Raw genomic sequence first — 24,955 nt, 5'->3', positions numbered from 1 at the left:
GTTCCAATTCATTGAAGAATGTTGCTGGTAATTTGAGAGGGATTGCATCAAATCTGTATATTGCTTTGGGCAGGATGGCCATTTTGACGATATTAATTCTTCCTAGCCATGAGCATGGGATGAGTTTCCATTTATTAGTGTCCCCTTTAATTTCTCTTAAGAGTGACTTGTAGTTTTCAGAGTATAAGTCTTTCACTTCCTTGGTTAGGTTTATTCCTAGGTATTTTATTCTTTTTGATGCAATGGTGAATGGAATTGTTTTCCTGATTTCTCTTTCTATTGATTTGTTGTTAGTGTATAGGAAAGCTACAGATTTCTGTGTGTTGATTTTGTATCCTGCAACTTTGCTGTATTCCGATATCAGTTCTAGTAGTTTTGGAGTGGAGTCTTTAGGGTTTTTTATGTACAGTATCATATCATCTGCAAATAGTGACAGTTTAACTTCTTCTTTACCAATCTGGATTCCTTGTATTTCTTTGTTTTGTCTGATTGCCGTGGCTAGGACCTCCAGTACTATGTTAAATAACAGTGGGGAGAGTGGGCATCCCTGTCTGGTTCCCGATCTCAGTGGAAATGCTTTCAGCTTCTCGCTGTTCAGTATAATGCTGGCTGTGGGTTTATCATATATGGCCTTTATTATGTTGAGGTACTTGCCCTCTATTCCCATTTTGCTGAGAGTTTTTATCATGAATGGATGTTGAATTTTGTCAAATGCTTTTTCAGCATCTATGGAGATGATCATGTGGTTTTTGTCTTTCTTTTTGTTGATGTGGTGGATGATGTTGATGGATTTTCGAATGTTGTACCATCCTTGCATCCCTGGGATGAACCCCACTTGGTCATGGTGTATGATCCTTTTGATATACTGTTGAATTCTGTTTGCTAATATTTTATTGAGTATTTTTGCATCTACATTCATCAGGGATATTGGTCTGTAATTTTCTTTTTTGGTGGGGTCTTTTCCTGGTTTTGGTATTAGGGTGATCTTGGCTTCATAGAATGAGTTTGGGAGTATTCCCTCTTCTTCTATTTTGTGGAACACTTTAAGGAGAATGGGTATTATGTCTTCTCTGTGTGTCTGATAAAATTCCGAGGTAAATCCGTCCGGCCCCGGGGTTTTGTTCTTGGGTAGTTTTTTGATTACTGTTTCAATTTCTTTGCTTGTAATTGGTTTGTTTAACTTTTGTGTTTCTTCCTTGGTCAGTCTTGGAATGTTGTATTTTTCTAGGAAGTTGTCCATTTCTTCTAGGTTTTCCAGCTTGTTGGCATATAGGTTTTCATAGTAGTCTTTAATAATTCTTTGTATTTCTGTGGAGTCTGTCGTGATTTTTCCATTCTCATTTCTGATTATGTTGATTTGTGTTGACTCTCTTTTTCTCTTAATAAGTTGGGCTAGAGGCTTATCTATTTTGTTTATTTTCTCAAAGAACCAGCTCTTGGTTTCGTTGATTTTTGCTATTGTTTTATTCTTCTCAATTTTGTTTATTTCTTCTCTGATCTTTACTATGTCCCTCCTTCTGCTGACTTTAGGCCTCATTTGTTCTTCTTTTTCCAGTTTTAATAATTGTGATGTTAGACTATTCATTTGGGATTGTTCTTCCTTCTTCAAGTGTGCCTGGATTGCTATATACTTTCCTCTTAAGACTGCTTTCGCTGCATCCCACAGAAGTTGGGGCTTAGTGTTGTTGTTGTCATTTGTTTCTATATATTCCTTGATCTCTATTTTGATTTGTTCATTGATCCATTGATTATTTAGTAGCATGTTGTTAAGCCTCCATGTGTTTGTGAGCCTTTTTGTTTTCTTTTTAGAATTTATTTCTACTTTCATACCTTTTTGGTCTGAAAAATTGGTTGGTAGGATTTCAATATTGTGGAATTTACTGAGGCTCTTTTTGTGAGCTAGTATGTGGTCTATTCTGGAGAATGTTCCATGTGCACTTGAGAAGAATGTATATCCTGTTGCTTTTGGATGTAAAGTTCTATAGATGTCTATTAGGTCCATCTGTTCTAGTGTGTTGTTCAGTGCCTGTGTGTCTTTACTTATTTTCTGCCCGGTGGATCTATCCTTTGGGGTGAGTGGTGTGTTGAAGTCTCCTACAATGAATGCACTGCAGTCTATTTCCCTCTTTAGTTCTGTTAGTATTTGCTTCACATATGCTGGTGCTCCTGTATTGGGTGCATATATATTTAGAATGGTTATATCCTCTTGTTGGACTGAGCCCTTTATCATTATGTAGTGGCCTTCTTTATCTCTTGTTACTTTCTTTGTTTTGAAGTCTATTTTGTCTGATATTAGTACTGCAACCCCTGCTTTCTTCTCACTGTTGTTTGCCTGAAATATGTTTTTCCATCCCTTGACTTTTAGTCTATGCTTATCTTTGGGTTTAAGGTGAGTTTCTTGTAGGCAGCATATAGATGGGTCTTGCTCTTTTATCCATTCTATTACTCTATGTCTTTTGATTGGTGCATTAAGTCCATTTACATTTAGGGTGACTATTGAAAGATATGTACTTATTGCCATTGCAGGCTTTAGATTCGTGGTTACCAAAGGTTCAAGGTTAGCTTCTTTAGTATCTTACTGCCTAACTTAGCTCGCTTATTGAGCTGTTATATACACTGTCTGGAGATTCTTTTCTTCTCTCCCTTCTTATTCCTCCTCCTCCATTCTTCATATGTTGTGTGTTTTGTTCTGTGCTCTTTTTCGGGGTGCTCCCATCTAGAGCAGTCCCTGTAGGATGCCCTGTAGAGGTGGTTTGTGGGAAGCAAATTCCCTCAGCTTTTGCTTGTCTGGGAATTGTTTGATCCCACCATCATATTTAAATGATAGTCGTGCTGGATACAGTATCCTTGGTTCAAGGCCCTTCTGTTTCATTGCATTAAGTATATCATGCCATTCTCTTCTGGCCTGTAGGGTTTCTGTTGAGAAGTCTGATGTTAGCCTGATTGGTTTTCCTTTATAGGTGACCTTTTTCTCTCTAGCTGCCTTTAAAACTCTTTCCTTGTCCTTGATCCTTGCCATTTTAATTATTATGTGTCTTGGTGTTGTCCTCCTTGGATCCTTTCTGTTGGGGGTTCTGTATAATTCCATGGTCTGTTCGATTATTTCCTCTCCCAGTTTGGGGAAGTTTTCAGCAATTATTTCTTCAAAGACACTTTCTATCCCTTTTCCTCTTTCTTCCTCTTCTGGTATCCCTATAATACGAATGTTTTTCCTTTTGTATTGGTCACATATTTCTCTTAGTGTTGTTTCATTCCTGGAGATCCTTTTATCTCTCTCTATGTCAGCTTCTATACGTTCCTGTTCTCTGGCTTCTATTCCTTCAATGGCCTCTTGCATCTTATCCATTCTGCTTATAAATCCTTCCAGGGATTGTTTCACTTCTGTGATTTCTTTCCTGACATCTGTGATCTCCTTCCGGACTTCATCCCACTGCTCTTGCATTTTTCTCTGCATCTCATCCCATTGCTCTTGCATTTTTTTCTGCATCTCTGTCAGCATGTTCATGATTTTTATTTTGAATTCTTTTTCAGGAGGACTAGTTAGGTCTGTGTCCTTCTCAGGTGTTGTCTCTGTGATCTTTGTCTGCCTGTAGTTTTGCCTTTTCATGGTGATAGAGATAGTTTGCAGAGCTGGTACAAGTGACCGCTGGAAGAGCTTCCCTTCTTGTTGGTTTGTAGCCTTTTCCTGGGAGAATAGCGACCTCTAGTGGCTTGTGCTGGGCAGCTGTGCGCAGACAGGGCTTCTGCTTCCTGCCCAGTTGCTTTGGGGTTTATCTCCACTGTTGCTGTGGGCTTGGCCTGGCTGGGGCTATTCCTCCAAAATGGTGGAGCCCCGTTGGAGGGGGAGCGGCCAGGAGGCTATTTATCTCCGTAAGGGGCCTCTGTGCTCCCTGCTGCCCAGGGGGTTAGAGTGCCCAGAGATCCCCAGATTCCCTGCCTCTGGTCTAAGTGACCTGTCCTGCCCCTTTAAGACTTCCAAAAAGCACTCTCCAAACCAAAACAACAACAGCAACAAAAAGGAAAAAACAAGCAATTTTTTTTTTTTTTTTTTGTCCTCAGGTGCCGGTCCCAGGCACCCGCTCACTGGTCCTGCTGCCCTGTCTCCCTAGCACCAGGGTCCCTGTCCTTTCAAGGCTTCCAAAAAGCACCCACCCACCGGTCCCGCAGGGAAGGAACGCTCGATATTCTTTGTCCTCAGGCACTGGTCCCAGGCACCTGCTCACCAGTCCCGCCGCCCTGCCTCCCTAGCACCGGGGTCCCTGTCCCTTCAAGGCTTCCAAAAAGCACTCGCCAAAAAGAGAGAAAAAAAAGGGGAAAAACGCGCGATTTCTTCCGTCCTCAGGTGCCGGTCTCAGGCACCCACCCACCGGTCCCACAGGGAAAAACGCGGGATATTCTTTGTCCTCAGGTGCCGGTCCCAGGCACCCGCTCACCAGTCCCGCCGCCCTGCCTCCCTAGCACCGGGGTCCCTGTCCCTTTTAGGCTTCCAAAAAGCACTCGCAGAAAACAGAAAAAAAAAAAGGGGGAAAAACGCGCGATTTCCTCTGTCCTCAAGTGCCGGTCTCAGGCACCCGCCCGCCGGTCCCGCAGGGAGAAACGCGGGGTGTTCTTTGTCCTCCAGCGCCGTTCCCAGGCACCTGCTCACCGGTCCCGCCACCCTACCTCCCCAGCAACGGGGGCCCGTCACTCTAAGGCTTCCAAAAAGCGCTCTCCAAAAAAAAAAAAAAAAACCGCTCCGGTTTCTCTCCACCCGCCGGGAGCCGGGGGGAGGGGCGCTCGGGTCCCGCCGGGCCGGGGCTTGTATCTTACCCCCTTCGCAAGGCGCTGGTTCCTTGCAGGTGTGGATGTGGTCTGGATGTTGTCCTGTGTCCTGTGGTCTCTATTTTAGGAAGATTTTTCTTTGTTATATTTTCATAGCTCTATGTGTTTTTGGGAGGAGATTTCCACCGCTCTACTCACACCGCCATCCTGGCTCCGCCCCTCTTTATTTGTTTTAATTTGCTGTTTTCTACTGACATATTGTAGCTCCTGGAGAAGTGTGTTCCGCGAGCTGGGCGAATAAACTGGTATGACTGAAGTCAGTCTCGGGAAAAACTAGATTGAAAGGAACCTGTTTATTGCTCACGATGAAGCCCAGCTTTGTTCTTCCTTCTGGCCTTTGCTCACACTCCTATGTCTCTTCTGTCCTAGTGTGTGATCATCTCCCCTCCTACCCTTTACAGGAGAAATTCTGTGGGCAGATCCCCCTTGATTGACAGGTGTCTGACCAATTACACAATTACACAACAGTGGGGAGGAGAGAGCAGCTTCTCTCTACCTCTTGTCCCAGAGGCTGTGGGAAGAAACACCTATTGATATGTAAATATAAGGCCTGGCTAGACATTCTGGAAATATAGCAGTTTTACCCCACAAGCCACCTCTCCAGAATTCTCGCCTTACAGCTACTTGCTCCCCATCTTCTGCAATGGCCTCTCTGTGAGAAACCTGGAGCACTGTAAACAGACAATAACAACAGAAATACAAGTAGCAGTAAAATCATGATAATCCTCAAGCTTGAGGATCCAGCTAGGTTCAAAGTCCTATTCAGATTAAGTCCATAGCATGTCCGCTCCATAGGAGGACAATAGCTGAACTGGTAGGGAGCTCTGTGCACACTCAAGCAAGCAGCAGCTGTAGCTAGGGGTTGGGCCCAAGCTGCAAGGACTATAGAAGAGAATAACCTTAAGGGCGATAAGATATGTGTTTTAATGACACTAGCATAGGCAAATCCTGTCCCTCAGGTAGGATGCAGGCAAGATAGTGGCCTTATGATAGTACAGTGGCAGAAATGATGTCTCATCCTGCTCTAGTATACCAACCTTTACTCCCTACCCTGTGGGAGTTACAGATGGATCAGTACATAAGGTATGCTAGGCACATGAACTGGCCACAAAAATAAAACAAAACTTCCCTGTAAGATGCTGTTACCTCCTGGATGTTTTGGGTACACTACCATGATTTATGGAGGCCACTCTACTGTTACTCCAGGAACACACTGGAGGCCAGCTTCCAGGTCTCATCACCAAGGTGCCAGAAGGGCCAGCCGTCACTGGCGCATGTGTCAGAATGTCCAGGGCCATGTTCACTCAACAGTGTGTCCAGAGTTTAGCACATTTGGGACTGGCAGCAGGATGTTGCTCTGCTGGCCATATCCTGGCTTCAGTATCTGCTCATTGGTTTGCACATGCAGTTGTATAGAAGAGGCAGCAGTGTGCGTTAGCGTGTCCACAGGGTTCAAGGCCCCTTTTCATGGCTGCTCATTCAAATGCCATAGCACTGGTCTGTAAGTGGACTGACCAGCCCCATAGACTATTAGTGTCTGACTTCAAGCCAGATTTCAACAAACCAATGTACCTCTATATCATGCCTGCCCTGGTAGGATTTTAGGGCATGTGAAACTTCCGCTTTATCCCTAATTGCTGCACCTATTCTTGGAACGCATGTTCAGTAAAGTGGGTGCGTTGATCACTCTCAATCACTTGCAGCCGGCCATAGGCTTCAAAGAGACACTCTAAGCCTCTCTTGGTGGTTTGCTGACCTGCACACTTTGCAAGAAGAGCAACCAACAGTCCAGTAGCTTTTTCGACATACTGATATCCTTCTGATATGGGTAGAGGCCCAATATAGTCTATCTGTCACCTGACAAGGGGTATTGGCTCCTTTACTATTGTCCCATGTTGCTGCAGGACTCGGTGTAAGTCCCTTTTAGAGCATACAAGGCACTCCTGTGCTCTGCTGACTTCTTCAGAGGTCAACGGCAAGCCCCACTGATGGGCTATAGCCCACATTGTCTTTTGCCCCATGTGCAACAAATGCTGATATAATCATTGGGCTAATCAGAGGCAGGCTTTTCTTCTAGCCAATGCACCTGGGCCAATGTGTCTGCTTCATCACTCGGGATGCCAAAGGCAAATGGCCAGTCACATGATATATGGTAACTGTCTTAGTCTGACCAGAGGCCCATAGGTCATGCCACAACTCTTGCCCCCAAAGGTGCCAGTGACCAACCATCCAGTTGGTGTGGTACCATGTTGGTAGCCACAGGGTCAAGCCCTGATAGATGGCCGAGCTGTCAGTACAGACAACTATTAGGGAGGACTCTTGGGTGATCATGAACCATACTTCCTGCAGATCAGCCCAATGACTGCTCTTCCCCTCTCTATCCTCCATGCATATTGTTTCAGTCTTAGTATGGAAAGCCACAGCCTTCCACTTTGGGGGCTGCCCACAGCTGGAGCTGTTTGTATACCAAGCATCTTCAGGTATAGGGGCTTTTTCCCTCCTAATAAGGACTCTTGGCTACCAATAACTCAAAACAAGTTCTTCCTGCTTTCCACTGGTGTATGTCACTGGTCCCAAAAAATGCCGGAATTCTCCACTTAAGGGACTAGTGCAGAGGGTGCTACACTGCTGTAAATGTGCGCCCCATTTGCCTAGTGTGGGCATCTGAACCGTGCCACTCTGTGGCCTTTAGGTCCAGTCTCGTATCCACCCCATGATGGGATAAGTGGTTATTACTTTTGTCAGAGATGTTCTGGTGATGAGCTCTGTAGCCAGCAAGGCATGGTGCACAGCAGCCAGTTGCTTCTCTATCAAGGACTCTGCTTCTTTCCACAGTTGCAACCAGGATCTAATAGGTTGACAGGTCCATTCACTCCACTGCCATGAGGCATATGTTTTTGTATTCTCATTTGCCATCTGTATATCTTCTTTGATGAGGTGCCTGTTTAGATCTTTTGCCCGTTTTTTAATTGGGTTGTTTATTTTCTTACTGTTGAGCATGTTTGGCCTTTAATTCATCTTTTTATGCCATGTCTGTTCAGTAACTGATGGCTCAGTGGTTATGGTTCTTAAATATCTGTATTGTACAAAGTATGGATAAAAGCTACAGAATTTTTTTTTTAATCATCAAAGTATTTGCAGAAAATGATTAACTCTCTTTTTGTATAAACTTTTGCTAAATTGTCCCTTAAACTGTTCTGCACATTTTTGTACTTTGTAACATTTATTTTTTAAAACATTCTCTCAGTATTCTTATTATCCCCAAATATTATCACCTAAAATTATAAATTACATTCAAAAGATATGAATATCTTTAAGACTGCTGTTAATATGTATGAGAAATCAAGATATTTCATATAAATATATTAGATAATAAATATGAAAGTATATGCTATAGGGAGTTAGACTTATGTAAATAGCATTGGTTGTATATCTACTGTGTTTTATACAGATGTTGTGCTAGGTATTGAGGAAACAAAATGACACTTCCAACAGTTTTTAGGCACAAGCGTTTTTCCACAAGCTTTATCCAAATTTAGTAATTAAGAATTATACTTGTTAAACAAATAATAACTTAAAATTTTTTGTTATACGCCAAGTCTTTCTTTCCTCCTTCATATTTATAGAATCACGTACATATATTTGTATAGTCATGTCTATTCTTTCTACATTGGAAAAATAGAATGTAGCTTTTAAAAGTAGTAAAAATTCTCTTGATTCTCCTGATAGAGCTAGGGCTTCTAGCCTCAAGATGGCAGTGCCACTGTTTTAGGGTAATGAGGATTTGGCTTATTCATTATGTACAGTTTGTTTTGACAGGATATAAAGTGTAACATAAACCATATGTTTACCAAGGTTTTAAATAACCATGCTTAAATGTATATTAACCATGTTCTGCTGTACTGTTTAGCTTGGCTCTGTATTGTGGCTACTGGTTGTTTTATTGGAACTTACTGTGGTATTCTAAATAGCTAATAAGAATTAACTGAAGTATCTAGATTTTAATAACAGATAATTCCAGAAAGAAATTATGCTTCCGGGTGAGTAGATATTAAAACAAGCTAATTCTTAAACACTTCATAGAAATGAAAGCAAGACACAAGACCCTTAATCTATATTTAATAGCAGAATCTTGAGGTGAACATTTTACTTTTAGTATACTGAAATCCAGTGAAGTCTACTTGTTTGGATTATAAAACAAGAAACTAGTTAGTTAATTGAAAATACCATTCTATTTCTTGTTCTGTTAAAATCACTAAGATTTAGTGTCTCGTTATCTTGAGATGTGTGTTTCAAGTTACTACCAATGCCAGAGTTTGTGTAATAAATCAGTGCAAATTTAAATTTAGCCCTATATTGTCATGTTCACTCACCTGTACTGAATTAGCTAACAGGTGAATGCCATCTGTCATAGATATTGTCACAGGAAAAATACAGACTGGGAAGAAAGGAATTAGATTCAGTGAGGCTTATCTTCACTGTAAAACTGAATGTACCTTTAAGTTAAAGTAATAAATTCAAGCATGTTTTACTCTTGGAGTGGTCAAAATGTTTCCTTTTACTTATGTTAAACATTGTTTCATTTTTTTCTTACAGTTTCCTCCTGGACTTGAGGAAAGAGCAGTTTTTCTTCATGCATTCTAACATAACAATGGCTCAGTTGTTCTAAACTACAGATACATCCCTCTGAATCAGCCTTAAGTTACAACTGAATTAATGCCTTCAATATAATTTTTAAATCTTAATCTGGAGAGTGTGTGCATGTGTTTTCTAATTAAACATTAAAGATAGTCTGAAAATGACACTGCAAGATTGTTTGTCAATGAGGGATTCTTTCTTTAATGTAATGAAGACATTGATGGTCATGAATAAACTACTATGGAGAAAATTGGAATGTTTATCAATGAGCTTTCCTTGATTCTTTAGAGTACTTGATTTAAAGTGCTTATAATTGGGTAGGCAGTTCAGTGAGTGAACGGCATTTGTAGGATAAGCTGTTAATCAAAATACTATCCTGCACTTAGCAAAAGCCTGTTTGTACTACTGTTGTTGGATTCTAGTGTTAAGTGACTGTGGGCCCTCTTATTTAATCAACAAATCAACAAGGAAATTGGAAACCAAAGATACTAGGTTACTGGCCACTTTTATTAGTTGCACAGTTTAAACCAGAGCCTTAGATATCTGATGCTTTGGTTAATGGTCTGTCCATGGTGTCATACTTTGTATCTTAGTTATAAAATATTTACAATATTTTAGAAGATGGGAATCAACATAGGCTAGGGTATAGACCATAATGGGAATGATTATGGTTTTCTGCCTCAAGGAAACAATTATTGTCATATACTATGGGCTAACATTATATCTATGAACCTGTCCAAAAAAGTCAAAAAAGATTTTTAAATCTCAGGATGTGTTGCTCCTATAGTTCACTGGCTACACATTCTCTTATCCTTCCATGTAAGCACCATTTTAAATGTTTTTTTTTTTAATTTCTTCTCTTCATCTACCCACTTACAATTATCTTACTCAGATTACACAGTTCTTTGCCATCAACCTATTTGTGAGCCCCCATTTGTATAATTAGCTGTTGTCTGTGGAAGAAAGAATAATTAGCCAAAAAAAACATGTAAAGAGGCTTTTTCTTTGTTTGGTAAGAGCCATGCTGTCTGTTGTGGAAACCTCTAGTCACATATGGCTATTTAAATTTTAATTGACCAAAATTAAATCAAATTAAAAATCAAGTTCTTTAGTCACTTTAGCCACATTTTAAGTGCTCGGTAGCCATATGAAGCTATTGGCTGCCATATTGAATAGTGTGAGTATAGGATATTCCCATTATTGTAGAAAGCTCTGTCTAATAGTGCTACTTAAGGGCAGTATTCACTCTAGGACAAATTTATTTATTCATTTACTTGATATATATGCATTTATGTACATATGTGTGTGTGTGTGTGTGTGTGTGTGTGTGTGTATTCCTTCAAATTACCTTGAATATTAAATCTGTATTTTAAAAATTGGCGTTCTTTTTATTTTCAATTTACATTACTGGGATATAATTTATAAATAGTATGTGTACTGTTTTAAGTTCAATGAGTTTTGACAAATATATGTAATTGTGTAAACATACCAGAATCAAGATATAGAACATTTCTAATACTTGAAAAGTTCCTTTATGTCCCTTTGCTGTCAGTCCACGCTTACTGCTAGCTACACACAACCAATATCTGCTTTTTTGTTAATACAGATTAGCTTCTAGAATTTCATTTAAATGGAATTATACACTTGCAATTTTTGGTTTTAGGCTTCTTTTACTTAGTATAAATTTTTTGAGATTGATCCATGTTGCTCATATCAGTAATTCTTTTTTATTGTTGAATAATTGTATGTATATACTTCAATTTATCTGTTCCATCTATAGACGACATTTGAGTTGTTCTAGTTTTTGGCTGTAATGAATAAAACTGCCATGAGCTTTTTGTTACAGTCTGTGTAGACATGTTATCATTTCTGTTGAGTAACATACCTGAGAGTAGAACTGATGAATATGTATTAATAAATATATATTTAATTTATATGAATTCACCAAACTTTGCTAGTAGTTACATGGGAGAGTCACTTGCTCCACATCATTACCAACACTTTGTATTGTCAATCTTTTTAACATCAGTTATTCTTGTGATTGTGTAGTATCTCCTTACGGTTTTAAATACCTTTCATTGATGACTAATGATGTTGAACATCATTTTAGCTGCTCACTATCTGTTTGTATATCTTTTGCCAAGTGTTCAGACTTTTTTTTGGTCTATTTTTAATTTGGGTTGTTTGTTAAGCTAGTAAGTTATAAGACCTTTTGTATTTTGGGGATACAAGTCCTCAGAAATTGAACTATGGTAATATCTAATATATTCTCCCTATCTGAGACTTGCTCTATTTTCATAATTATTTCTTTAGAAAAAAATAAGTTTTTGATATTGATGAAGTCCAGTTTATCAATTATTTTCTTTATGATTTGTACTTTTTCTGTACTAAGAAATTGTATCCATCTTGAAGCTGTGAAGATTTTCTCCTCTGCTTTCTTTTAGAATTTTTATAGTTTTATGTATTACATTAATTCTGTGATCGAATTTTTATAGTTTTATGTTTTACATTAATTCTATGATCTCTCTGGAGTTAATTTTAGAGCATGTCACAAAGTAAAGGTTGAGGTTCATTTTTTTATCATACAAATTTACAGTACCAATATCATTTGTTGAAAAGCAGTTTCTTTCTCATTAAATTATCTTGGAACCTTTGTTGAAAATTAGTTGCCAATCATTCCCTGGAATTTTTTCTGAACTCTTCTACTGATCTATGTGTTTGTCATTGTGCCAATACCACACTGTCTTAATAAACTTTATGGTAAAACATGAAATCAAGTACAGTTAAGTCTTACAACTTCCTTCTATCTCAAAATGAATTACCCTACTTTATTTTTTTATTCATTTTAATGTGCATTTTAGAATCCACTTGTTAATTTCTACAGAAAAGCCTCCTGGGATTTTGATCAGCATTGTACTGAATCTATAACTGCGTTTAGAGAGAAATGACATCTTAACTGTATTGAATCTTCAAGCTGTAACATGGTATATTTCTCTGCTTACCAGGAACTCAATTCTAAGTTTTCATAGCGATTATTTATATTTCTATATCATAGGCCTTGCTTATATTTGTTAAATTTAATACTGAATATTTCATTGTTTCAGATGCTACCATAAATATTTTTTAAAAATACAATTGGTGATTGTTAATACATAGAGATGATTTTGGTACATTAATCTTGAATTCTGTGAACTTTCTAAACTTATTGCAGATAATTTTTTTGGTACATTCCTTAGGATTTTTTACATAGATGATCATGTTGTCTGCTAATAGAGACAGTTTTACTTTCTAATCTGAATGCCTTTTATTTTTTTTCTTGCATTATTGTATTGGTCAGGACCTCTAGTAAAATATTGAAGTAGTGAGAATGGGCATCCTTTCCTTGTACTCAGTGTTAGAGAGAAAGCACTGAGTCTTTCACCATTAAATATGATGCTAGCTATAGATTTTTCATAGCTACCCTTTATACGTTGAAAGAGTTCCCCTTACTACTTAATTTTTTGAGAGCTTTTATCTTGGATGTTTGTTGAATTTTATCAGAAGCTGTTCCGCATTTCTTGACAATTATGTGGTTTCTTTTTTTTTCCCTGTTAATGTAGTAGATTGTATTGATTGATTTTCAAATGTTAAAGTAGCCATACATTCTCGATATATTTCTAACTTGGTCATGATGTATTATCTTTTTTATGTGTAGGTGCTACATTTGTTAAGTAATTTTGGTTGTATATTTACTAGGGATTTTAGTTTGTGGTTTTTAATGGTTTTTTTTTTCCCTTTTAATATCTTTGATTTTGGTATCTGGGTAATTCTGGCTTTATCAGTGAGTTGGGAATTGTTCTTTCCTCTGTTCTCTGAAAGGGTCTGTATAGAATTAGTATCATTTTTACTATTGAATTCACTAGTGGAACCATCTGTGCCTGGAGGTTTTTTGTGGGAAAATTTTAAATAGCAAACTCAATTTCTTTAATAGATGCAAGGCTACTCAGATTTTCTTTTACTCTTATGCTCTTTTTTTCCCTTTGAAGGAATTTGTCCATTTCATCTAAGTTGTCAAATTTATTATAAAGTTATTTATAATATTTCATTAATCATTTTAACATCTGTAGGATCTGTAGTGATACTCCTACTTTCAAAGAACCAAGCATTGGTTTTATTGCTTTCTTAATCTATTATTTTCTATTTTATTGATTTCTATTCCTTACCTCTTACTCTGCTTACACTGTGTTTAATTTGTTATTTTTCAGCCTTCCTAAGATTATAATTTAGATCATTGTGCGATAGAACTAATATGAAGCAAGACTAGCCGTGAATTAGTCATTGCTAAAGGAGCACAGTGGGTACATTGAGTTATTTCTATGTTTTTTTTTTTTGGTATCATTAATCTACAATTACATGAGGAACTTATGTTAACTAAGTTCCCCCCTTCACCAAGCCCCCCCAACAACCCCCATTATAGTCACTGTCCATCAGCGTAGTAAGGTGCTGTAGAATCACTACTTGTCTTCTCTGTGTTGCACAGCCCTCCCCGTGCCTCCCCCCCACATTATACATGCTAATTGTAATGCCCCCTTTCTTTTACCCACCCTATCCCTCTCTTCCCACCCATCCTTCCCAGTCCCTTTCCCTTTGGTAACTGTTAGTCCATTCCTGGGTTCTGTGATTCTGCTGCTGTTTTGTTCCTTCAGTTTTTTCCCACATATGAGTGAAATCATTTGGTATTTGTCTTTCTCCACCTGGCTTATTTCACTGAGCATAATACCCCCTAGCTCCATCCATGTTGTTGCAAATGGTAGGATTTGTTTTCTTCTTATGGCTGAATAACATTCCATTGTGTGTATGTCCACATCTTCTTTATCCATTCATCTACTGATGGACACTTAGGTTGCTTCCATTTCTTGGCTATTGTAAATAGGTGTTGCGATAAACATAGGGATGCATCTGTCTTTTCCAACTCGAGTGCTGCATTCTTAGGGTAAATTCCTATAAGTGGAATACCTGGGACAAATGGTATTTCTATTTTGAGCTTTTTGAGGAACCTCAATACTGCTTTCCACAATGGTTGAACTAGTTTACATTCCCACCAGCAGTGTAGGAGGGTTCCCATTTCTCCACAACCTCACCAACATTTGTTGTTGTGTGTCTTTTGGATGGTAGCGATCCTTACTGGTATGAGGAGATATCTCATTGTGGTTTTAATTTGCATTTCTCTGATGACAAGCGATGTGGAGCATCTTTTCATGTGTCTGTTGGCCATCTGAATTTGTCTTTGGAGAACTAACTGTTCAGCTCCTCTGCCCATTTTTTAATTGGATTATTTGCTTTTTGTTTGTTAAGGTGCGTGAGCTCTTTATATATTTTGGATGTCAACCCTTTATTGGATCTGTCATTTATGAATATATTCTTCCATACAGGAGGATGCCTTTTTGTTCTATTGATGGTGTCCATTGCTGTACAGAAGCTTGTCACCCTCTGTACCCATTTTGTTTGGAGTTTTTATCATGAATGGATGTTGAATTTTGTCAAATGCTTTTTCAGCATCTATAGAGACTACCATGGTTTTTGTCCTTTTTGTTTATATGGTGGATGATGTTGATGGATTTTAGAATGTTGTACCATCCTTGCATCCCTGAGATGAATTCCACTTGATCATGGTGTATGATCCTCTTGTTGTATTTTTGAATTCAGTTTGCTAATATTTTGTTGAGTACTTTTGCATCTACATTCCTCAGGGATATTGGTCTGTAATTTTCTTTTTTGGTGGGGTCTTTGCCTGGTTTTGGTATTAGGGTGATGCTGGCTTCATAAAATGAGTTCAGGAGTATTCCCTCCTCTTCTATTTTCTGGAAAACTTTAAGGAGAATGGGTATTGTGTCTTCTCTGTGTGTCTGATAAAATTCTGTGGTAAACCTATCTGGCCCAGAGGTTTTTTTCTTGGGTAGTTTTTTTATTACCACTTCAATTTCGTTGCTGGTAATTGGTCTGTTTAGATTTTCTGTTTCTTCCTTGGTCAGTCTTGGAAGGTTGTATTTTTCTAGGAAGTTGTCCATTTCTTCTGCGTTTTCCAGCTTGTTAGCATATAGGTTTTCATAGTATTCTCTAATAATTCTTTATATTTCTGTGCGGTCCGTTGTGATTTTTCCTTTCTCGTTTCTGATTCTGTTGATCTGTGTTGATTCTCTTTTTCTCTTTTAAGTCTGGCTAGAGGCTTATCTATTTTGTTTATTTTCTCAAAGAACCAGCTCTTGGTTTCATTGATTTTTTTTCTACTGTTCTATTCTTCTCAATTTCATTGATTTCTTCTCTAATCTTTATTATGTCTCTCCTTCTGCTGACTTTAGGCCTCATTTGTTCTTCGTTTTCCAATTTCGATAATTCTGACATTAGACTATTCATTTTGGATTGTTCTTCATTCTTTAAATATGCCTGGATTGCTGTATACTTTCCTCTTATGACTGCTTTCACTGCATCCTACAGAAGATGGGGCTTTGTGTTGTTGTTGTCATTTGTTTCCATATATTGCTTGATCTCTATTTTAATATGGTTGTTGATCCATTGACTAGCCTCCATGTGTTTGTGAGCCTTTTTATTTTCTTTGTACAATTTATTTCCAGTTTTATACCTTTGTGGTCTGAAAAGTTGGCTGGTAGAATTTCAATCTCTTTGAATTTACTGAGGCTCTTTTTGTGACCTAGTATGTGGTCTATTCTGGAGAATGTTCCATGTGCACTTGAGAAGAATGTGTATCCTGTTGCTTTTGGATGTAGAGTTCTGTAGATGTCTATTAGGTCCATCTGTTCTAATGTGTTGTTCAGTCTACTTATTTTCTGTCTGGTAGATCTATCCTTTGGAGTGAGTGGTGTGTTGAAATCTCCTAAGATGAGTGCATTGCCTTCTATTTCCTCCTTTAATTCTGTTAGTATTTGTTTCACATATGCTGATGCTCCTGTGTTGGGTGCATATATATTTATAATGGTTATATCCTCTTGTTGGACTGAGCACTTTATCATTATGTAATGTCCTTCTTTATCTTTTGTTACTTCTTTGTTTTGAAGTCTATTTTGTCTGATACTAGTACTGCAACACCTGCTTTTTTTCTCCTTGTTTGCATGAAATATCTTTTTCCATCCCTTGACTTTTAGTCTGTGCATGTCTTTGGGTTTGAGGTGAGTCTCTTGTAAGGTGCATATAGATGGGTTTTGCTTTTTTATCCATTCTATTACTTTGTGTCTTTTGATTGGTGCATTCAGTCCATTTACATTTAGGGTGATTATTGAAAGATATGTGCTTATTGCAATTGCAGGCTTTAGATTTGTGGTTCCCAAAGGTTATCTTCTTTAGTATCTTACTGTCTAACTTAACTCACTTATTGAGCTATTATAAACACTGTCTGATGATTCTTTATTTCTCTCCCTTCTTATTCCTCCTTCTCCATTCTTTATATGTTGGGTGTTTTATTCTGTGCTCTTTTGTGTTTCCTTTGACTGCTTTTGTGTGTAGTTGATTTTATTTTTTGCCTTTAGTTAGTATTTGGTTGGTCTGCTTTCTTTGCTGTGATTTTATTTTCTCCGGTGACATCTATTTAGCCTTATTAGTGCTTTCATCTAGAGCAGTCCCTGTAAAATACCCTGTAGAGGTGGTTTGTGGGAGGCATGTTCCTTCATCTTTTGCTTGTCTGGGAATTGTTTAATCCCTCTTTCATATTTAAATTATAATCTTTCTGGATATAGTATCCTTGGTTCAAAGCCCTTCTGTTTCATTGCATTAAATATATCATGCCATTCTCTTCTGGCCTGTAAGGTTTCTGTTCAGAAGTCTGATGATAGCCTGATGGGTTTTCCTTTGTAGGTGACCTTTTTTCTCTCTCTAGCTGCATTTAAAACTCTGTCCTTCTCCTTGATTTTTGCCATTTTAATTATTATGTGTCTTGGTGTTGTCCTCCTTCAGTCCCTTCTGTTGGGAGTTCGGTGTACTTCTGTGGTCTGAGCGACTATATCCTTCCCAGTTTCAGCAATTATTTCTTCAAATACACTTTGTATCCCTTTTTCTCTCTCTTCTTATTTTGGTACACCTATAATGTGGATATTGTTCCTTTTGTATTGGTCACACAGTTCTCTTAATATTGTTTCATTCCTGGAGATCCTTTTATCTCTCTCTGCGTCAGCTTCTATGCGTTCCTGTTCTCTGGTTTCTATTCCATCAATGGCCTTTTACATCTCGTCCATTCTGCTTTTAAATCCTTCCAGAGATTGTTTTACTTTTGTAGTCTCCCTCCCTACTTTGTCTGTTAGCTCTTGCATTTTTCTCTGCAGCTCCATCAGCATGGTTATGACCTTTATTTTGAATTCTTTTTCAGGGAGATTGGTTAGATCTATCTCTCCAAGCTCCTTCTCAAGGGTTGTCTCTGTTATTTTGGTCTGGATCAAATTCTTCTGCCTTTTCATGGTGATAGAGGTGGTTGTGGGCAGCTGGCAAGTGTGTTGACTGGGAGAACGTCCCTTCTTACTAGTTTGTGGCCTTCCCTTCCTGGGGGAACGGTGACCCCTAGAGCCTTGTGCTGGTTAGCTGCATGCAGACCGGGTCTGTGATTCTTGTTGGGTCTCTGTGGAGTAAGCTCTGTGCTTGCTGTGGGTATGGTCACTCTCAGGCTGCTGCTCCGCTATTGGCATAGTTGCGTCGGAGGGGAAATGGGCGGGAGGCTGTTTATCGCAGTGAGGGGCCTCAGAGCTGCACTGCCACCCAGGGGATTAGGGCGCCTGGAGTTCCCCGGGATTCCCAGCTGCTGGGCTGAGTGTCCTGGGACGCTTCCGTATAGCTGTGGGGTCCCTGTTTAAGACTTTCAAAAAGCACTCACTTTTCTTTGTCCCAGGGGTGCCGGCTGCAAGGACCCGCTCGCAGGTTTTACTCTTCCGTTTCCCTGGCATCCGGCACCCTATGCACTGTGTGTCTGTGCTCCAGTGCAGATGGCTAGGGCTGGATATCTAGCAGTCCTGGGCTCCCTCTCCCTCCCCTCTCTGACTGCTCTCCTCCCACTGGGGAGCTGAGGTGGGGGGTGCTCAGGTCTTGCTGGGCCGCAGCTTGTATCTTACCCTCTTCGCAAGGTGCTGGGTTCTTGCAGGTGTAGATGTAGTCTGTCTGTTGCCCTGTATCTTCTGGTCTTTCTTTTAGGGATAGTTGTATTTGTTGTATTTTCCAATATATATGGTTTTGAGAGGAGATTTCTGCTGCTCTACTCATGCTGGCATCTTGGCTCCTCCTGGCCCTCATTTGTATCTATTAGTTTCTATGGTAAGCTGGTTTTAGGATGGCTCCACAGAATTCCTCAATAATTAAGGTTACTTATCTTTTTAGGGTTCTCTGTATTCATGGGGAGGGGAAAATAAGTGACATGAATCTTGATGCTGTAAGCTCTTAGAGAAATTGGGGTACCTCACAAACAATTAATGGGGAAAAGTGATTAGCAAGTCAATGTTTATGGAAAAGCAAATTGATACATGTTCTTGTAACAGTATAGTATCAACAGTTATCTATCCCCTGATTGTTCCAACAAAGACAAAAAAATTTTTTTAATGAAAATATCTGAAATGATTTAATTTTAATATTTAATGTAAATGATGGGTAACAGGTATTTTTCATTGTGTTGTGGGCAGACATCTTGTGCTGTCTACCTTCTTTGCCCCAAAAGATAATTTATTTCATTGCTTTTGAACTATCATCTTTATGTATCTGTGTACAGGTATTAGAGAAAAACATATACAAACACTCTCCATATTTTCTTTAGGAGTGGAATTGTGCATATCAGTTTCTTCCATACATTTTTTAATGGCTTTGTGTTGTTTTATCTTGCCTTTTTTTTTCTTCTGGAGCTCTTTGGTGACATAAGCTGTATGACACATTAATAACTTCTTTTTCCCTCAAGAGTAACATCAATTTTTAGTCAAATGCATAAGCCTTCCCATTTCTACTGACTCCTTTGGTATTAGTGAGTAAATATGCCATTTGTGAGCTGATGTGTGTTTTCTCGTTCTCACTTAGCCATCCATACCTACATAATAATAAGTAATATATGGTAATTTTGATATCAGAATAGTTGGGAAGAGTGAATTTTTATTTTGCTTTGCTTTGAAAATAAACATCTACAGAGCACCTACCTCCCAGAGTTGTGATGAGGTTTTATGAGTTAGAAATAGGAATAGATTCACATTCTGTATTTTCATATTTGCTAGAGATTCATTGATAGAAGTGTAGAGAAGTAAAGGCTGTTTAAGCAGAGAGAAGGGGTAGAAGAGGGATCTTATAATTTATTCTAATATGAGTATATGTACCTCACTTTTTTGAGTGGATGTTAAGTCTCATGGATTTCAGGAGCTTTGCTACAGATTGTGCAGAGTACTTATCTTGAATTGTATTTTAGTGTCCTGAACTTTAAACATTGACCACACCTTTTCATTTAATCTTGTTTTGAGATGATAGTTATTGACTGCAGAACATAACCAATCATTGCCTTAATTACTATCAGTTCTGAGTTCTAAATCATACTAAAATGTAGTCTTACTTTTATAAAGGAATGAAGGACTCTATTTCAGATAGTTTTGCTACAACACTACAGCAAATTAATACCTTGGGAGCTTCAAGTTTTATAGTGATAAGCTGAACTCTCTCTGTTCAACTTGTACAGTCTTACTATATTAAAAGAATTGCTGTATTTGCTGCAGTAGAATTAACACTGTTGTGTGGTGGAGTAAGTAATAAAACTATGACAGGTAAAATAGCTCCTACAAGAGTCTGATAGGCCTTGAAAATAACTCACTGAGAGAGAAGACAATATAGCTTTGCCAGAGTTTGAATCCCATCTCTTACTAGCTATAGAACCTTGGAAAATTATACATTCTGTTCCCCATTTTCATCATCTGTAAAATGAGAGTAGTCAGAGCACCTACCTCCCAGAGTAGTTATGAGGTTTTATGAGTTAGTATGTAACAAAATTGCCTGATATTTGTAAATATCAGCTATTATTATTAGCTAACATTACCTTATAAGTGATTTCCATGCCTTCTGTGTTCTTTTAGTGTACTGGTAGAGTCCATTCTTTGTCTTGCATATCTACTACAATGTGTTGTGCAGTGTTTTTATAGTAAATGTAGTTGAATGAAGATAAAAGTGAGGTCTAATATGTAAGGTACGTATCACATATTCTATTTTTGAATAAAATCAGTTTTTAATCTAGTTGCAATTCATTGCTATTTGCTTGACTTATTTGAAAGTGTTTCTTTTAATGTTTCAGAAATTGCTTTTTAGTAGATAAACTGAATAGCTACTATAAAAGTATGTTACTTAGTTTCTCACTTCTTACTATTTTTTTTTTTCTTTTGGTATTGGTGGAAATAGTGCCTCAGTGTGTCTGGAGAATAAATGTGGATATCCCTGAGGAAGCTAATGAGAATCTTTCATTCAGTGCTACTGAGCGATGGTGGGAGCAGACGGATTTGGCCAAACTAATCTTATCCAACAATAAACTTCAGTCACTTACAGATGACCTCCGACTCCTGCCTGCACTCACTGTTCTTGATGTAAGTTGACTGATTATAAATATGAGTCATTAGTTGAAGAGACTAAAGCTAAATTTAGGCTTCCATTAGCAGAAAACCCACATTCAGGTGGTAGAATGCAAGAAAGAATAACACATTACATGTTAGACATAACGTGATGATTAGGAGCACATAGTCACATGAGGCTTCAAATTATGACTCTGTCACTTGATAGCTGTGTGACTCTGGGAGAGTTACCTTTTTATGTCTCAGTTTTCACATCCATGGACTAGAACTACTTCGTTTATACTACTACCTACTTTTTAAAAATTGTTCTTAGAATTAATGCTTACAAACAGAATTGGCATTTAACAAGTGGTTGCTGCTGTTCAATTTTTGTTTATTGATATTTTTTCTTATTTCCCGTGCTGTACTTTCAGCTCTGTGACTGTTTTATAATTGGATATTTGTGGCTCTTTATCCCCTTCACCTATTTCAACAATAATAATATTACTATTATTTTTATCATTATTTTTCCAGACATTAAAGCAAGTACTTAAAATTGATGTTTTTTTTTTTTTTTTTACTTGCCTCCTGCACTGACTTAAATTATTGAACTTAAATTTTTGTATGTTTATTCAGGGACTATGTTTTTTTAGTCTCTGGTTGCTTTGTCATATGGTACAGCATGAGTAATTTATTTCCCAGTCTGCAGATTTCTGGTATACTTTACTTAGGAACACCAAAAATCTTCCTATTCATGTCTGAAAAAGATGGATAGATACAAATTTCTAGAGAACTTTCAATTTTCCTCATTAGTAAATTGAATGATTTGGCTTAATTGTTCTCTGAAATTCCTTGTACCTTGAAAACTATGATTCTATGAGAACATGAGAGTAGTCCCCATCTTCTTCCTCATTTATTTTTTGTGTGTTGTCATAAATTTATTTTGACATTTCTGATGACACAAATCATACCATAAGAAGCTTAATTTCTAACCCTCTCATCTCTTTTCAAGATTAAAATTCTGCTTACTGGGGTGGAGGGTTTTAAAAAATTTTATCTTAATATTTTAAATTGATAACTTATTCATGATTTCTGAACAGCAGTTTGGTCAATTTCAAACTCCTTTTCCTCTTCTATACACATAACAAATGACCAATCGTCCAACTCTATGCTATGAATTAGAAGAACAGGATTATTGTTGAAGAATTTGTACAGTGGCAAAGTTCATATGGGGTTAATTGTAAGACTAAAATATTGACTTTGTCTTTTGATAACTTTTAGGTACATGATAATCAGCTGACATCCCTTCCTTCTGCTATAAGAGAGTTAGAAAATCTTCAGAAACTTAATGTCAGGTAAAATTTAAGCTACTTCAATATTGGTAGTATAAAGCTATAAATCTAATATTCTTTACAATTTTTTTCTAACACTAGAAAATTTTGTTGTATTATCTCAGAAGGTGATTAAAGCTGAATAAAAGTTTTAGTTTTAATTTTAAGATTTTTGATTTTAAAATTGCTACATTTTTCTCATTTCACAAATTTAAGGCCAATTGATTTTTTAAAAAGTTTTTTTTTATGAAACAATTTTTAGTGATGATTTTACAAAATCTCTGTTGATATATCAAGTTTTAAGTTACCAAGTCCCAAAAATATCCAGGTGGTAAGCAATAGGAAGAATTTTTTTGTTTAATTAGAGTGTCATTGATAAACAATCTTATGAAGGTTTCACATGAATAATATTGTGGTTTCAACATTCACCCATATTATCAAGTCCTCACACCCCCATTTCAGTCACTGTCTATCAGCGTAGTAAGATGGCAACAGGAAGAAATTTAAAACAATTACTTTATTAATTTAAAATTTCATGGTTTTGATATTAATAGTTTTTCGACTTTTCTGAGGACTTTTGGGGTTCTATGCTTTTGGTACTCATTGATAGCAACACAGGGACCAGGCAGCTAAGGCTCTAGTTAACTCTGTTTGCCCCTCAGTACACATTTCAACTTTCAAAAGAATAACTGCTTTTACATGTTATATATACAGATATTAGAGAAAAAGGGATTAGGGAAGATTTCATTTAGGAGAGAAAAAAAGATTTTAAGTATTAAAAACAGTTTGAAAAACTGTGGTTTATAAAAAGGATATGGTTATAAATCTAAGCATGGTCAAACCTGTTTTCTGCAGGTGAGTTAACTGGTTTGAGGTAAAATAGGTCCTCACATGACAATCTTCATCAGGTGAAAAAACTTAAAATTACCATAAATTAGCAAAAATATCTATACATAAAATGGTGTTAATTGATAAGAACTACATCAGAACCTCTTTCCCTTATAAGTCAGACATGGATGTGGCCTGCAGAAGCAGAAATGGGTAGGCTGAGAGGAAAAGGTGAGGGAGTATGGAGTGGATGTGGCTTTAGCATTAGCTTTCCAACTCTTGTTACATCTCTGCTCAAATAGATTCCTATAAAATATACAAAAAAATCAATTAAGTCACCAACAGTAGTAACCCATTTTTGAAGTTTTCAGTCGTTCTTATTTTAGAAGACATCTGGCATTTTTGTTTGAACTACTTTTATTTTAATGCAATTTAAGGCTATTGTTATCCCTTAAAAGTTGCCATTTCCCCGTTGTTTTTTAAATAATTGTATAAGGCATGAAAATAGAGTTAAATTCATAAGTGAATAATTTGATTGACATAAATATGGGAATAAGTTAAGTCATCTCTTAATTATAAGGGGGTTTATCATTGTCAATGATTTGGGACTTGTCCTAAACCTGAATATCTGTCGAAGAACTGAGCTACAAAGTTAAGACTAGGTATAAAGAAGAGTGGAATTGCATATTACATTCAACTGGACACACTAGGCCCTTAAACAGAAATAACTATTTTTTGTCTTGAGTGCTAGGTTTAAAACATAATCCCTATATAAAATGTGACTCCACTGTAGTGTGTGTGTGTACATATCTTTGTCAAAATTTTAAAACTCAGATACAGTATGCAAAATTAAGAATCCAGTATATCTTTCACATAGGTAATATCAAGAGTTGGTTATAGGAAGCAGTCAAAAGTTCACAAATTGTTTGGTTAAGAACCTTCATTTCTTTGTTATTTTTCTTTGAAACTCTTGATTTTATTACTTTAGGTTACTGTCATTTTAATAAGGGTATATTTTTAGGATGTAAAATTTTTAAGTACTGAAAATTGGTGACCATACTTCATTTTTTAAATGAACCCATGAATTTGGTTATAATAATGCTTTTATAAATATTATGTTGGCACCAGATTATTCAGCATTTATTTTATCAATCAATAGTCATAACAAACTGAAAGTACTCCCCGAAGAAATTACAAATCTAAGAAACCTAAAGGGCCTGTATCTCCAGCATAATGAACTAACTTGTGTACCAGAGGGATTTGAACAACTTTTCAATTTAGAAGATTTGGTAAGTTGTGATTTTCCAAATTTTATCTAATTTGGGGCTGCTGGGATTTTTCATCAGACTTAGAAATTGGGTATATGATTGAAATCATGAGAATATGAACAGTTGATTGTATGACTAGATTATCAGAAACTCTGTATTTCAATTAGATCACTAAATTAATAATTGTATATTTGTTTTTCCTATGTTTTCTTATGAAATCACCTTAGGTTTTAATTTAGGAATAGAGTTTGGGCAAGGGGTGATAAGGATGCTTTGTTATTCAGAGTTTTTCTGACTTTAAGGTATCTTTAGCATACTAATTTCCTTTTCTGCAGTTCCTACTTCCTTTTTTATAGCCCATTATGGCCCTCCTGGCCTGGAATGCCCACATAATCCCTTTAAGACCTTCGCTTTCTTCCCCATTTTTCAAAATGGCCACGTTACCTGGCAATATTTTCATTCTATCTGTTTTACATCTGAAACAGAGTTACCCATAAGGTATATAAATACTATTTTAATCATATTATTAAGAATAATA

General features: G+C 37.2%; 1 protein-coding gene across 1 annotated transcript in view; it reads left to right on the top strand.

The window, feature by feature from the left end:
• The window catches only part of LRRC40 (leucine rich repeat containing 40), a 96,562-nt gene that overhangs the window by 25,387 nt on the left and 46,220 nt on the right, over positions 1-24,955 (top strand). The window contains exons 2-4 of the mRNA XM_037024315.2: positions 20,845-21,026; positions 22,272-22,345; positions 24,309-24,438. Of these exons, the coding sequence (XP_036880210.2) occupies positions 20,845-21,026; positions 22,272-22,345; positions 24,309-24,438 (386 nt within the window). The remainder of the gene's footprint in view (positions 1-20,844; positions 21,027-22,271; positions 22,346-24,308; positions 24,439-24,955) is intronic.

The sequence above is a fragment of the Manis javanica genome, chromosome 4 (genome assembly GCF_040802235.1).
Source record: "Manis javanica isolate MJ-LG chromosome 4, MJ_LKY, whole genome shotgun sequence".
In the NCBI taxonomy this organism is placed as follows: Eukaryota; Metazoa; Chordata; class Mammalia; order Pholidota; family Manidae; genus Manis; species Manis javanica.
This window is presented reverse-complemented; position numbering and strand designations above follow the sequence as displayed.